Source organism: Hyla sarda, chromosome 2 (genome assembly GCF_029499605.1).
Source record: "Hyla sarda isolate aHylSar1 chromosome 2, aHylSar1.hap1, whole genome shotgun sequence".
In the NCBI taxonomy this organism is placed as follows: domain Eukaryota; kingdom Metazoa; phylum Chordata; class Amphibia; order Anura; family Hylidae; genus Hyla; species Hyla sarda.
In genome coordinates, this window is record NC_079190.1 from 232,222,443 (window position 1) to 232,238,170 (window position 15,728).

The window sequence follows — 15,728 nt, forward strand, 5'->3', positions numbered from 1 at the left end:
GGTCCATAAGTCTGTGGTGCATGGTCACTGCATTGCTCTAGGGGCCCGACTTAAACGTGACGTTCTGGCTCACTCCCGGGATTTTCGCGCACTGATTGTCCGCTTAGAGGCTCTCTTGCGCTCTTCCCCCTGTTTCTCCCCTGAGGCGCTTGGTGGCTATGCGCGTTTAGTTGGGTGACCTGGCTCTCCATAGGGTGGAGCGGCAGCTATTCTAAACTAAGCAGCGTTTCTACGAGAAGGGTAATAAATCTCACACTATGTTGGCCAGGCGCCTGCGTAACCATGCTGCTGCCCAATCGCCATGCGCTCTGAAGGATTCTTCTGGAGTCTTGCGCTACCATCCTGCTGACATCTCCCGTCTTTGTCGACTACTCCTCTAACCTTTATTCTCTTCTTTCCCAACTTCCGTCTGGCCTGGGGAAGCGTGCGCTTTTGATTCTCATCTGTCCTGCTGCGGCTTACCTTCTCTGTCGGAGGCCAATCGTGGTGTTCTCAATGCTCCTATTACTGGAGAGGAACTCCTTGAGGTTCTAAAGTCTCTTCCGGCGGGTCGCTCCCTGGGGCCTGATGGTTTCTCTTATCTCTACTATAAGACCTATTCTTCCGTACTTGTACCTAAACTTGTCCCTCTCCAATTCTTTTATGGGGGGTGAGGAGATCCCGCAGTCATTTCTCCACTCATTAATTACCCTCATTACCAAACCGAGCAAAGATCCTCCTGATTGCTCCAGTTACAGGCCGATTGCCCTCCTCAACTCGGACTTGAAGCTATTTTCTAAGGTCTTAGCGGTAAGGCTTAGCTCCTTTCTTCCCTCCCTTATCCATAAGGATCAGGTTGGGTTTATCACCTGTCACCAGGGAGGAGACAACACGAGGAGAGTGGCGAGCCTGGTTGACTTGATCAATCGACGGTCTGACCAGGCGTTGATTCTTAGTCTGGATGCAGAAAAGGCCTTTAATAGGTTGGGGGGGGGGGGGTTACTTTTTGCTACCCTCCAAAAGTTTGGCAGCACTGGCAACTTCCTCGCTGCACTGCGGGGTTTCTATTCCTCTCCTACTGCTTCCCTTAAATGGGCACTGTCACCAACTTTTATTTTTGATATGTTGTAGTACTTATGTACTACAACCTCTCTCTAATATAGTTTTTTTTTTTTTTTTTTTTAATTAACAGTGTATTTTACGTTTGAAAAACAGCCACTAGGGGTCTCCCTCCTAGTAGCCGTCTGCAGCCTGGCGTGACATCACGCCTGAATTCGGACCGATGCCGGCCAAATGATCGGTCATAATTCATTCAGGCTGCGCTCCCTGCCTGTCAATCAGACAGGCGGGAGTGAGCGCCGAGAACAGAAGCAGCGTGCATTGGCTCCCCTGCTCCCTGGCCTCGCACGGCGGCCCTGCCTCCCCGCATCCCGTCGCTGCTGTCCTGCACTTACTTTTCATGCCGGCCCCGTCGCTGCACTGTCCTGGTATGTCGGGGGGGGTAGCGGGTTGGGCAGCAGCCATGTATTGTTTTTAACACAGGGTGCCTCCAGTTTTTTAACACAGGGTGCCTCCAATAGCTGTCAGGGCAAGCTGGGAGTTTTAGTGGGGAAACAGCTGGAGGCACCCTGTATAGGTGAACTAAGGGCGGAAGTTAGAACCAGCAGGCATCAGTGACGTCTGCCTGGTAGTGAGCACACTACCAGGCAGACAAAACTGCATTTTTTATATAGTAAAAAAAAAAAATTAAGGCAGGGAGGGGGGGTTGGGGACAGATGGGAAATAGGCAGGGACAGAGAGGGGAAAAAAAAGGGATGGTGGGAGCTACCCTTTAAACTCCCTCATGCGCCTTCTCCTACTTTCCCTATCTTCAACGGCACTAGAAAGGGTCGTCCGCTGTCCCCCCTGGTGTTTGCATTATGCATTGAACCCCTTGCTGCTATGATCAGGAGGGACCCGGACATCGCTGGCATCCCCATACACGATCAGGAGGTCAAACTTTGCTTATTTGCCGATGATGTTCTCCTTACCCTCTCTCGCCCTTTGCGCTCTCTTCCTAATCTTTATAGGGTCCTTTATGACTACAGTGTTGTATCAGGCTATAAGGTCAATCTCTCTAAATCGGAGGCTCTCCCCCTGAATCTCCCCCCATCAGTCTCCGCTCTAAACTACTCCTTTAAATGGTCTGTCTCTGCTATAAAGTATTTGTGGGTTCACTTTACTAAATACTCCACACTTTACCTTCCCCTTTTCAGCGAACTTAGAGCGCTGATCGAGAAATGGAGGTCGCAGTATATTTCTTTTTTCGGGCAAAATTACGCTTTTACCTAAGTTGTTATATTTTTTTTGAAACGCTTCCGACGCAAGTGCCCCTGTCCGCCCTTCGCTCCTTTCAATCTGCTATCTTTCGCTTTATCTGGGAAGGGAAGAGGCACCGCTTGCCGATGTCAGTCATGATGGCTAGTCAAGCCATGGGGGGGCGGGCTGTTCCTGATGTAGCTAAGTACTATTGGGCTGCTCACCTGCGCTTGGTCTCATGGCTTGGTCCAAGTTGGATGGGAAAACGAAAAAAATAATAATTTTTAACTAAAATGCTGGTGTTACCCTAATAAGCCTCCCAACATTTTTTACCCCATTTCTTCTAAGCAAGAATATACCCCATATGTGGATGTAAAGTGCTCTGCGGGCAACTACAATGCTCAGAAGAGAGGTAGCGCCATTGGGCTTTTGGTGAGAAAATTTGTCCAGAATCAAAGGCCACGTGTGTTTACAAATCCCCCATAGTGCCAGAACAATGGACCCCCCCCCCCCCCCCACATGTGACCGCATTTTGGAAACTACACCCCTCACGTAATGTTAAGTTATTTTCATTTGCTCAGCCCACTGTTCCAAAGATCTGTCAAACACCAGTGGGGTGTAAATACTCACTGCACCCCTTGCAAATTCTTCAAGGGGTGTAGTTTCCAAAATGGGGTAACATGTGGGGGGTCCACTGTTCTGGCACCACGGGGGGGGGATTTGTAAACGCACAAGGCCCCCATTGTCGCTCCTTCCCTTCTGAGCCCTCTAGTGCACCCACAGAGCACTTGACATACATACATGAGATATTTCCTTACTCAAGAGAAATTGGGTTACAAACTTTAGGGCGATTTCTATCCTTTTATCCCTTGTAAAAATTCAAAAACTGGGTCTACAAGAACATGAGAGTGTAAAATAATGAAGATTTTAAATTTTATTCTTCACTTTGCTGCTATACCAGTGAAACACCTAAAGGGTTAACCCACTTACTGAATGTCATTTTGGATACTTTGAGGGGTGCAGTTTTTATAATTTGGTCATTTGTGGGGCATTTCTAATATGAAGGCCCCCTCAAATCCACTTCAAAAGTTAACTGGTCCCTGAAAAATTAAGATTTTGAAAATTTTGTGAAAAATTGCTGCTGAACTTTGAAGCCTGCTAATGTCTTCCAAAAGTAAAAAAAAATGTCAACTTTATGATGCAATCATAAGGTAGACATATTGTATATGTGAATCAATATATCATTTATTTGGGATGTCCATTTTCCTTATAAGCAGAGAGTTTCAAAGTTAAAAAAAATGCTACATTTTCAAATTTTTCATCAACTTTTGGAATTTTTCACCAAGAAATGATGCAAGTATCGACAAAATTTTACCAATAACATAAAGTAGAATATGTCATGAAAAAACAATCTTGGAATCAGAATGAAAAGTAAAAGCATCCCAGAGTTATTAATGCTTAAAGTGACAGTGGTCAGATGTGCAAAAAATGGCCGGGTCCTTAAGGTGAAAATGGGCTGAGTCCTTAAGGGGTTAAAGTGATAAGTAAGGACTGTAAAAGGAACACAGCTAAAGCAGGTTGGGTTTATCTAGCAGATTTATAATTTAGACACAGATAAAGATTATAACCCCAGTTATATATTTGATTATCTGGTTTAAGCATTTCTTCTAAATGATCCATCTGCAAGTAACCAGTGAAGCTGCATAGAGGGGTTGACATACAAGTGCATTACATGGCCGGCCTATCAAACTCAATAGGGACTGTGTAATTCTTCATTTCCCCTGCAGGAAAATTAGCAATTATTGGCAATAACAGCCTTAGCAAATGAGCCCCTCACTGGGAATTGTAATGTCTTGTGCTCTGTGATATAGAGGCTTAGACAGGCCCCCAGGTGACCCGTCATGTGAGTGCTCGATGTAATAATACACAATTAACCTAGCTCAGTGAGCCCATCTGTGAACAAGGACTGCAGTGCCCAGGAGGTACCTACTGTATTATAGCAACAATGCAATGTTTACCATAACAGCAACATAAATCCTATGATTAGAATTACCTACCTTTTATTGTGCACAATTTATGTCCGTTTATCAGCTAAAAGACCTAGCTAGTTGGCACTTTACAAAGACTGAAATGTGGGATTAACATTCGGGTCTGAAAGGTGTTTCTAGGAAGAAACACAATATAAAAAACTGAGGCTTACCTTTCCTGTGGGTTATATGAACTGATGATTGAACCGGCCATTGCCCTGGTGCTTGCACTATCACTTGCGGCTCCAAGGCTGACTGAATCTTTTTGGCAAGTATCTTTCTGTACATCTGCCTGTACTTCCAGCCTGCAAAAAAGTAAGATTAAAAAGGCAGCAAAATCAAACACACATTTACAGCTGTGTTTTGCCTTCCATTTAAGTATGCATTAGGAATATATAGACATAATTAAAGTACATTCACATGTAGAGGATGTGCTGCAGATTTTATTCTGTGTTCAATCTTTTAGTTACATTGAGGTCTGTGGCAGATCCTGTACGTACAAATGTACCCTTAGGCCATGTTCACACGGCAGAAATTCAGAGCGGAATCTGGTGGAAAAATTCTGCTCAGAAATTCAGTTGCAGCAGAGTCCCATTGTTTTCCAAGAGATTCTGTTGCACCATGCACACAGCAGAATTTCTGCGGAATCATCTGTGGCGGAAATCACAATTCCGGCCTCTGCAGAAAGAGCTGACATGGCAATTCTTTCTGCAGAATCAGCACATAAATTTAGAGACAACACATTTATGAGTGGTTCTAGCAGTAGCAAATTCTAATGTGTGCACATAGCCTTAAAGGGGTACTCCGCTGCCCAGTGTTTGGAACAAATTGTTCCGAACGCTGGAGCCGGGAGCTCGTGACGTCATAGCCACGCCCCCTCGCGACCCGTCTCAGACTTCCATTTAGGGGGCAGGGCTATGACGTCACGAGCTCCCGGTGCCGAATCCAGCTTTCGGAACAGTTTGTTCCAAACGCTGAGCAGCGGAGTACCCTTTTAAGGAAAAAAACCTGCGGAATCTGCAGGTATATGGACCTACAGATATTAAAGGGAACCTGTCATGAGATTTTACCATATATAAAAGCATGGAAATGCATTCTATATGGTAAAATCTTCATCACCCTAGGGAGATGTTCCTGGAAGCAGGCATGGTGAGGATATGAAATTATAAAGTGTTTTCCATCAGCCCCATGAGTAGTCCCCTGGGCGGGGAGCTATACTTGCCTAGTCTACTCCGGTTGTAGTCAAGCCCCCTCAGCGTGATTGCTAGCCCGAGCACGTATCATTGCTCTGTTCCATTTGCTTAGAGAGCAGAGCAGTGACAAGGGCTGTCAATCATACTGACTGGTATGGACTAGGTAATTATAGCTCCCTGGTCACTTTGGAGATGCCAAAAAGGCCTTTAGCAGGGTTCACTGGGGTTTCCCCGTAAGTGGCTCCAAAAACAGAAGGTGTGAATCTTTAATTTACATATTTTCTGTGTCAGTTTCACTTCTGGTTTTGACTTAAAAGACCACCTAAGGGACCTTGTGTGAACCCAGCCTAAAAGAAAACTGACTTCCCTATACCAAACAGTCAGAGCTTCATTTTGTTTGGTTATTATAGGCAACAAGGCCAGTTATGATAAACAAGGTCCCATGTATTTTACTAAAAGTGCTAAAAACATACATTAAGAATTACCTGCAGTACTTGGCTCTGCCTCCACTCAGCATGCCACCAGTTAATGTCCCACCAGTTAGAGTACCCCCAGAGAGAGCTGCAAAGCTGGCAGTTTCACTGTAGTTCCCTTGTAGAACACTAAGTCCATCTGTGGGGCTTCCACTGGTGCTTAGTACACTAGTAAGGCCTTCCATACTGCTTTCCCCAATACTTGGGTTTTTCAGTGCTCGCCAAGCATCTGCCACTAAAAACAGAATATAGCAGAGGAAAATAAATCATTTTGACAGGCACTACATAACATGTCTGTTCACAAGTCACTCACTTTAAATGCTTTCTTGGACATTTTGCCACTAAAGATGCCAGATGATGTATTTAAGAGGATTTGTGGCCTGATATGTGGGCTGTTTTAGTAAATATATGCATTTTTCATGAAATAATTCTGGAACATTCTCTTATAGCTTGTGTCATGCTGTTTATTATATTTACTAGAAATGTAGGAGTACAACTGGGTGTGAGCAATGGGAGGAGCCTAACACTATCCAATCAAAGCTGCCGCAGGTCTTTCACACAGTCTGCCATTTACCATATACAGTGGTCTCTCAACATACCATGGTAATCCGTTCCAAACGGACCATCGTTTGTTGAAACCATCGCATGTTGAGGGATCCGTGCAATGTAAAGTATAGGACAGTGGTCTACAACCTGCAGACCTCCGTTAGCTGTCCGGGCATGCTGGGTGTTGTAGTTTTGCAACATCTGGAGGTCCGCAGGTTGTAGACCACTGTTAGAGGAAGTTGTACTCACCTGTGCCCACCGCTCCGGACCGTCACCGCTGCCCTGGATGTCGCCGCGTCCCCGAGGTGTCCCCGACGCTCCGGTATCCGCGCTCTCCATGACACCATCACGTCGATACGCACGCCGCTCCTATTGGATGACAGGACGGCGTGCGCAATGACGATGGAGAGCACAGACGATGCAGAGGATACCGAAGAGGACCCGCCGGAGCCCCGAGGACAGGTACGTGATCGCCAGCAAAGGGCATGGGGCACCGTAAACGGCTATCTGGCGGCAGCTGAAGCAGTCTGCGCTGCCGGATAGCCGTTTATGCGATGGCCCCGACATACAAAAGCATCGTATGTTGATGCTGCCTTCTCTGAGAGGCCATCGCATGTTGAAATTATCGTATGTCGGGGCCATCGTAGGTCGGGGGTCACTGTACTGTATTTGCACAATTATAAGACGAATTCAACCTTGTTGAGCAAACACTGTATTTCTATTCTGACAGAGGAAAGGCACAATATAAGGCTATAAGAAAATATGTTTTAGAATTGTTGTTATCTCATCCAGAATACAAGTGTTTACTAAAACAGATAGGTCAGGAGATGTCACAGGTCCTCATATCTACCCTGCCACCTTACCTGTGATTGGACCATCTTCTTCAAAATCTATTTTGACCCCTTTGCCATTAGCTGTACTAACACCACATCCTCCACCACGACATAATGAAACTGGCACCACTCCATACACATAAGCTAGCATGATGGGAACGCCAATCCCTAAAGAAACACAAAAGTTAATCAGGACACAATTATATAAGGATTTGTATTACTTTTCACCAGCTCCATGTACCTACCAACACTGACTGCTGCCACCACAGGAGATGCTATTACAGATAAGATAACGCCTCCTGTCACAGCCAAATTCTTCTTGTGTTTAGAGGTTTTTTTGTTCTCAAAGCGACCATGAATCTATAGAGAGATCACAGCTAACATGAAATACACAAGTGTCTGTCTGTGAATAAGATTACCAACACCAATAATAGTAAAAATGTGGAGAGAGAGGAGGGAAAAAAAATCTCCCATAAAAAAAAACAAAAAAAAAACACAACACAACAGAAAGTATGACAGTCATGCTAGACATTTATTAAAGGAGTATTCCCATTTGGACATTTATAGCATATCCACAAAAAAACAGAGCAAAGGAGGCGGGGGACTAATCTCAAGGTAGGTGTGGCTCCTAGAGGAAGGACATTCATCTATTCCAGCTAGGAACACTGCTTTAAAATGCATTTTACTATATTTTAACTCAGTATAAAATAATAATTGTTTGTCAGACGTTCAATTTTCCATTAGTGAAAGCTCTGTTCAAAGCCTCCACTGCAGATTCCATCATATGTGATAAGAAATATAGTGCAGCATGCATCACTAATCTTTTTGTCACAACAATGGAAACTGCAAAGGAACCCAACAGGCCACATTATAAATCAAATGGGTCTGTCAGGTGCTGCTGGTGTGACGGATCCAGTATATTGTCAGTTATTTTCATTTTTTTTTATCTTAAAGGACATGTCCGGTGCTCACTTTTCTTATTGTATCCGTTCCGGGCTGCAAAAAAAGAAAAAAAAAAAAAAGAAAATAAGCTTCCTCTTGCCTGCCTACGCTCCCCCGGTACAGGCGTTCGGTCCCTGGGCTGTATTCTTCTTAGTTCCTGTTAGCCCGGCAGGCCACACGGAGCTTCAGCCTATCACTGGCCGAGGCGGGACATCGCTGTGGCCGGTGATAGGTTGAAGCTCCGTGTGACGTGCCGGGCTAACAGGAAGTAAGAAGAATACAGCCCAGGGACCAAACACATGTACCGGAGCACCGGGGGAGCCTAGGCAGGTAAGAGAAAATTTGTTTTCTTTTATTTTTCAGCCCGGAACGGATAAAATAAGAAAAGTGAGAACCGGACATCTCCTTTAATACCGAAACAGAATTAAGGGTGGGTTCACACCACGACTTTGCTATACGGTTTCATTAAAAAAAACGAAAAAAAAAAACGCATGCAACCGTACAGAAAACAGTGATCATAGACTTCCCATTCAAAACCGTATGCACCATAATGTATACGGTTGTCTCCGTTTTTCAAACCATACGGTTCTTTACTTTTTTCTTCCGGACAGAAAACCATGGACTACCACGGTTATTGGTCCGGGTGAAAAACCGTATTAAACCGTACATTTTTTAACATGGGAATCAATGGGAACCGTACAGAACCGTATGGTTCAATACGGTTTTTGACTTAGCACAGTTTTTTTTCTTGGAATTTCAATCAAACAAGTGAAACTTTATTCAGAATAGAGTAAAAAGTTAAAAACTTATACTTTTTCTTAAAATCGGATGCAACCGGACATCATTTTTCAAACCGTATATGTTTTTCAACCGTATACAGATAAAAATTTGTACACACGTTTTGATACAGTTTAATCAGGTTTTGAGGAATCCGTTTTTATTTTTTTTAAATCAAAGACCTGATACAGGAACTGTATTGCAAAAACGTGGTGTGAACCCAGCCCAACAATGTAGGAGTGAACAATTGTCCCAGGAAACATATTAAGTATATTATTCCCGCCAAGTTACACCCCCTGCAAAAGGAAGGTGGCTTCCTGTAACAAATACAGGACTTTTAACTCCTGGTCAGAACATCTACTGCACTTCAGGATAGTTCAAAAGTAGCAGAAAAAAATTTGCTAATGATTTCTTGCACATTGGATTGGAAAATCTGCATCAAATCCACATCACAATAAGCTTGCAGCAGATCTAAACATAAAAAAAAAGTGTGGAATTCACACTGAGAATGCAAGGCAGCCACTTCCACAATGGTCTTTGCAGAAGTAGCGGCCTACCTGGACAGTAATTTGTTGGAAAGATTGAGCCTTATTATTCATTTATTACAGCGTTCTAAGAGAAGCAGGTCTGTTCTTTACTGGAAAAACATCTCTATTATTTGCTTCAGGAAACACATGTAAACCAAATAAAACATTTAAAAAAAAAAAAAGACTGCTTAAAAAGTACACACTTTTTTAAAAATGCACCATAAGAAAAAAAAGAAAACAACTAACCTTTCTGCCCACGTAAACTGGAATTCCTATGACCATGGCAGGAATAGCAATGCCAGCGATCAGAGATATGCCAACGGGAGCACCAATCAGCGTTCCCAATTGCCAAATAATTTTCTTCTTTCTGCTCCATGGCTTTTTACCCCAAAATGTACAACCTGAGGGGCTGAAATATCACATAATGATTTTTAGGATATCAGTAAAAGACTAACGAGGACTACCCAGTAGTCCAAACAGAAATGTTCCCACCCCTGACTAATGAAAGTTGAAAACCTTACAAAAAGGGATGATCTCTTCCCTATATTCCACATTTGATGAGCCCCCCGAGGAAGAAACGGGCCTCAGAAATTTCCCTCCTTTTACCTAGGTGGCACGACTGCTGTACACGGATATCTAAAGGTAGTCACCAAATTAGCTTGGCAGGATTGTCACTGAAAATTCTTCACACTAAAGCATCAGGATACGGATTCAAAGTCCAATGACAAGGGCAAATTCTGATCGCTCTAGTCTTTAGTAATGCTTTCAGGAACTTTAACCCCTTAAGGACAAAGCGTTTTTCTATTTTTTTGCACTTTCGTTTTTTACTCCTTACATTTAAAAAATCATAACCCTTTCAATTTTGCACCTAAAAATCCATATCATGGCTTATTTTTTGCGCCACCAATTCTACTTTGATGTCATTACAGTCATTTTACTAAAAAAAATAAATCATTGTGCGACAAAATGGAAGAAAAAACGCCATTTTGTAAATTTTGGGGGCTTCTGTTTCTGCCCAGTAGGGATTGACCGATTATCGGTTTGGCCGATATTATCAGCCGATATTTACAATTTTCTAAGTTATCGGTATCGGCAATTACCTTGCCGATAATGGGGTCGCTTTAAAATCAATGAACTGCAGCGGCTTTTGCGGGGCCAGAGGCGGCCGCCGCCACCCGCTTCTCTCCCCCTGCCTGCCCCATTGCCTCCCCCATCCCTGGTTTTAGAATCACCTGTTCCCGGGGTCCGTGCTACTTCTGGCTCCTGCGGCGTCCTGCTCCTGTTGCTGTGCGCAATGACGAGTGACGTCCTCAACGCGACGTCACCGCCAGTGGCCCGGCACAGAGTGACAGCTCAGGATGCCGCAGGAGCCAGAAGTAGCGCGGACCCCGGGAACAGGCAATTATAAAACCGGATATGGGGGAGCAGCGGCGGCGGTCTCTGGCCAGAGGAGGCAATCGGGCAGCAGCTGTGGTTGGAATCAGGACAGGCAGGGGGAGAGGTGGGTGGCAGCGGCAGTCTCTGGCCCCGCAAAAGCCGCTGCAGTTCATTGATTTAAAGTGCCCGCATTAAATCATCAGTCTGCAGCAGCTTCTGCAGGGCTAGAAACAGTTTATCAAGGTATACACACACGCACCCTCATTTTACCAAGGATATTTGGTGGGGGGGGTAATAAAATTCACGGAATATCGGTATAAGTTATCGGCTATCGGCCTGAAAGTTCACAGGTTATCGGTATCGGCTCTAAAAATTCAATATTGGTCGATCCCTACTACGCAGTACATTTTTCATTTAAAATGACACCTTCTCTTTATTCTGTAGGTCCATAAGATTAAAATGATACCCTATTTATATAGGTTTGATTTTTTATTACTTTGGAAAAAGGGGCTATAACACTGCACACACTGATCTTTTATACAGATCACTGTAAAGCCATAGCTTTGCATTGATCAGTGTTATTGGCGGTTGATTGCTCAAGCCTGGATTTCAGGCTTGCAGCAATCAATTGCCGTTCGGTAAGGCACCCTTACGTCCTAGCTGATCGGGACATCGCGATTTTATCACGATGTCCCGATCAGCCGGGATGCTTTTACTTTCACTTTTAGACGCGGCAATCAACTTTGATCGCCGCATCTAAAGAGTTGATGCCGGACATCTGCCAGAACGGCGATGTCCGGCATTAGCCATGGGTCCTGGCTGCTGATAGCAGCCGGGACTGTGCGGGTATCACTTCATAACCCTCCCGTGCCGCAGCAATGGGTATACCTGTCGTTCTGAGGCAAGGGGTTAAGGAGTAGCTCCCACGATCCTTTTTTTATTCTCTGTCCCTGCCTATTGCCCAGCTCCCCTCCTGAAAAAGACTAAAGTGCAGGGCAGTCCTAGTGCAGCACTGCTTAGCAGCAGCGGCGCATGAAATTCCACCTCACACCGGGAGCCGGGGTTGGCGTGCGAGGCCAGGGAGCCTGCGTGCATCCTCTTCGTTCAAAGTGCTCTCTCCCGCCTGTCTGATTGACAGGCAGGCAGGGAGCGAGCACAGCCTGACTGAATTCGGACCGATGCCTGGCCGGGATCCGTCTGAATTCATCTGTGACATTACAGCAGGCTGCAGCCAGCCACTAGGAGGGAGACCCCTAGTGGCCGGATTTTAAAATCAAAATAAAAGTGTTTTAATAAAAAAAAAAATTTTTTAAATTAAAGTATATTAGAAATATGTTGTAGTACATCAGTACTACAACATATAAAAAAAAAACAAAAAAGTTCATGACAGTGCCCATTCAATATAAACCACTGCAATTTCAATTTTTTTTTTGGAGGGGGGGGGGGCTATTTAACATATCTGGTAGGAAACAATAACATACTTGTATTATTATCACTTTTAAGCTGCTTTCTGTCTCCTCTCACTACCTCCTTTTGGGCTATGTTTCAAGGCCCGACTATTGTGACATCACTAATCTGAAAGGCAAGGCCAGAATATAACATCATTGCATTGACTACAGCTGTTCTGTAAACTACCCCCTGCTTGGGGAACAAGGGCTTTTATCTCTGAAATTTTGTAACTGATGGCTTTTCTCTTCGATAGAAATAAAACAAGCTTCTGGGCATTTTAGAATGCACCATACTTACCTGAGGTAGTGTAGATCAGAGATCTCCTTCATACAGAGCCAGCAGAATTCACAGCCGCACACTGCACAGGTCATGTGATTACAACTCCCATCATTCATCTTGATGATATAAGCACTACACCTTGGGCATGATTTCATGTCATCGGCTAGGAAACAAAGACATCTGTCAAGATCTCCAGAATAATCCATAACCCCTATTTTTGCTCGTCACCATAATCTACATACAGGGGGAGATTTATCAAATTCCCATAGCAACCAGATAGCTTCTTACACTTTTGAAAAGGCCTCTGAAAAATGAAAGAAGCGATCTGATTGGTTGCTATGGGCAACTCAGCAACAGGTTTTGATAAATATCCCCCACAGTGCTTATATGTGACAAATAAAGCCTAGAAATACATACCAGAACCTGATTCCTGGCCATAGCTGATCCCAGAGGGGTGCTTTCGGCGCACACCAAATAAAGGTGCCCGCTGCTGGCGTGCCATATCACAGGTTTGATTTGGGTGCCACACATGTTTGCAGTGGTAACAAAATTCTGTTTGGCAGCCTTCTCTCTCACAGACTAGCCTGGGGCAGCTGGCACAACCATAGGCAATAACTGCATACCTAAAATACAATAGAAGAGATAGTCAAAACATAGTCCATAATAAGCCCTATTTTGCTTCATTTATCTATACATTCTATACTATACCCAGATGCCCTGATTATATATAAAATATGCTAAAATATTACTAACCCCCCTTGCTCTCCCGCAGCCTCATATCAAGGCAACCAGTCTTTGCTGCATTCCACTTCTTAGAGATATGAATGGGGTGCTAAACCTGGAGGTGCAGGGCAGCAGAGACTGGTCGCCGTAATAACGGAGGCAAGTACAGGTATGGGATTGTTTTTTTTTTGTTTCGTTTTTTTAGCAAGCAGCCTAGGCATATGTATTAAAAATCATCCAGAAAAATGAACCCTTTATATTGGACAACCCCTTTAATGTTATGGATCACACTGTGGGTTCCCAATGAATATAGGCAGTTGCAGACAAGACTGTAGGATATGCAATAAATAATTACAGTTGATAAACACAATGGGAGAGATTTATCAAAACCTGTCCAGAGGAAAAGTTGCCCAGTTGCCCATAGCAACCAATCAGATCGCTTCTTTCATTTTTAAAAAGACCTCTGCAAAATAAAAGAGGCGGTCTAAATGGTTGCTATGGGCAACTTTTCCTTTGCACAGGTTTTGATAAATCTTCCAATATGTTATACAAATCAAAACTTTTATTTCAAGGCAAAGGGACCATGAGAGCCCAAGGGCCAACAAAAGCCACAGTGGCAGTAGCTTCATACATGCTGCTAATGTTGGGCCTTGTATACTTAAGGAAAACTCCTAAATAAACGATCTCTGTGCCGTATGCAAATAAGCAGTCTAAATAGGAGTATGTCAGTCCCCTGCCTAGCAACAAAGGTTGCTCTTGTGCACATACAGCGTTGTCACCCACCCACACAGGGATTAAATACTGGAGGTGTGTATGGAAATCAGTGTGAGGAAGATGGTGGCTGGAACCCAGCACATTGGATTAAGATTTTTCTTTCTGTTTCTAAGTGCCAACAATTAGTCAGCTAGTAGCTGGGCACCACTAGGAGACAGACAGGTCTTTATATCTAACACCACCCTGCACGTGTCTGTCAAAAGGAGATCAGGATGACAGAAAAGCATCTCACCGCGCTACCCCTTTGTTTCTCAACAACACTCTTCCATGACTATAGTCATTGCTTACAGCCAGTAAGGACAATGTCCACAGAAAAAGGTCATGAAATCAAACTTTTAAAGGACTAGCCACTGCTTGGGAAGTCTCTGAGAAAAGGGGGTGCCATTTATCAGTTCTCTATTCAAAAGGTGCTGCTTCAGGAGATCCTCTGACTGGAGACTTTCCTGTCAAGGATCTGTAGCAGCGGTGGACAGTACATGCTGCCCTATGACAGCGCCACTTTGAGAATACGTCAGGCATGTCACTGGGCAACAATTATATTAGAGAAATCCAAAAGCATTTGCTGCATTGTGCCAGATGTAATAGGCAGTGCCCACCATTTTCATAAAGGGTCACTCTTATGACCCTAAGCAATAAATGTGCCCCGTTGTTAATAATATGCTAAATATAAAAGATAGCTATGATATATATATATCAGTGACATATTGCAGCGGACAACATTGGGATGTAAAAGGGGCAAAAACTGATGGAATCCTTTCCAATAACAAAATAATCTAAACATCTAAGGCTAAAGGGAAAATTAGAATGATTTGCTTTCCCGGTGTGTACCTTATTTTAATCTGTAGACTTGGCCAATTCCCTATAGGCAAACTAGGCAGAGTCATAACCAGTGTATTCATAACAGAAGATAAAAAGTACTGAGTTGCAAAAAAGAAAAAGAAAAAATCATGCATTTTCATACTGATTAGAGCTGGGCGGTATGACCAAATATGTGTATCACGGTATTTTTGTAACTTATGGCGGTTCCACGGTATATAACGGTATTTCTTTCACCCCCCTAAAATCATGTGACCTGCCAGCGCTGTTCTGCTCCCCCCCAATTAATGATCAGCCCAGTGGGGTACTACTCACATATGTCAAGCACTGCCCTCCTCCCCTTTGTTGGGGGCCGCTGGCGCTAGAACTTACTGTACGCCAGTGGTCTCCAACCTGCAGACCTCCAGATGTTGCAAAACTACAACTCCCAGCATGCCCGGACAACCAACAGCTGTCCAGGCATGCTGGGAGTTGTAGTTTAGCAACAGCTGGAGGTCCGCAGGTTTGAGACCACTGCTGTACGCTGTATCCCTATGCCCGGGCTGCAAAAGAGCCCACTGTCATGTAAGGAGCCCGCTTCTTACAGGACAGTGGGCTCAGCCTATCACTGGCCGGGGTGGGACATCGCTGACGGCTGTCCGACGTTCCAGTCCCCAGCGTAAGGCCGACGTAGGCAAGTTAAAATTTATTTTCTTTATCTTTTGCAGCCCGGGCA

The 15,728-nt window shown here is 44.2% G+C and overlaps 1 protein-coding gene across 1 annotated transcript in view; it reads right to left on the reverse strand.

Moving 5' to 3' along the window:
• RNF19B (ring finger protein 19B) overlaps positions 1 to 15,728 on the reverse strand; it is a 33,846-nt gene that overhangs the window by 6,596 nt on the left and 11,522 nt on the right. The window contains exons 2-8 of the mRNA XM_056556564.1: positions 13,118 to 13,323; positions 12,719 to 12,863; positions 9,842 to 10,004; positions 7,595 to 7,709; positions 7,380 to 7,517; positions 5,983 to 6,205; positions 4,478 to 4,609 (exon numbers count right to left, since the gene is read on the reverse strand). Coding sequence (XP_056412539.1) covers positions 4,478 to 4,609; positions 5,983 to 6,205; positions 7,380 to 7,517; positions 7,595 to 7,709; positions 9,842 to 10,004; positions 12,719 to 12,863; positions 13,118 to 13,323 — 1,122 coding nt within the window. The remainder of the gene's footprint in view (positions 1 to 4,477; positions 4,610 to 5,982; positions 6,206 to 7,379; positions 7,518 to 7,594; positions 7,710 to 9,841; positions 10,005 to 12,718; positions 12,864 to 13,117; positions 13,324 to 15,728) is intronic.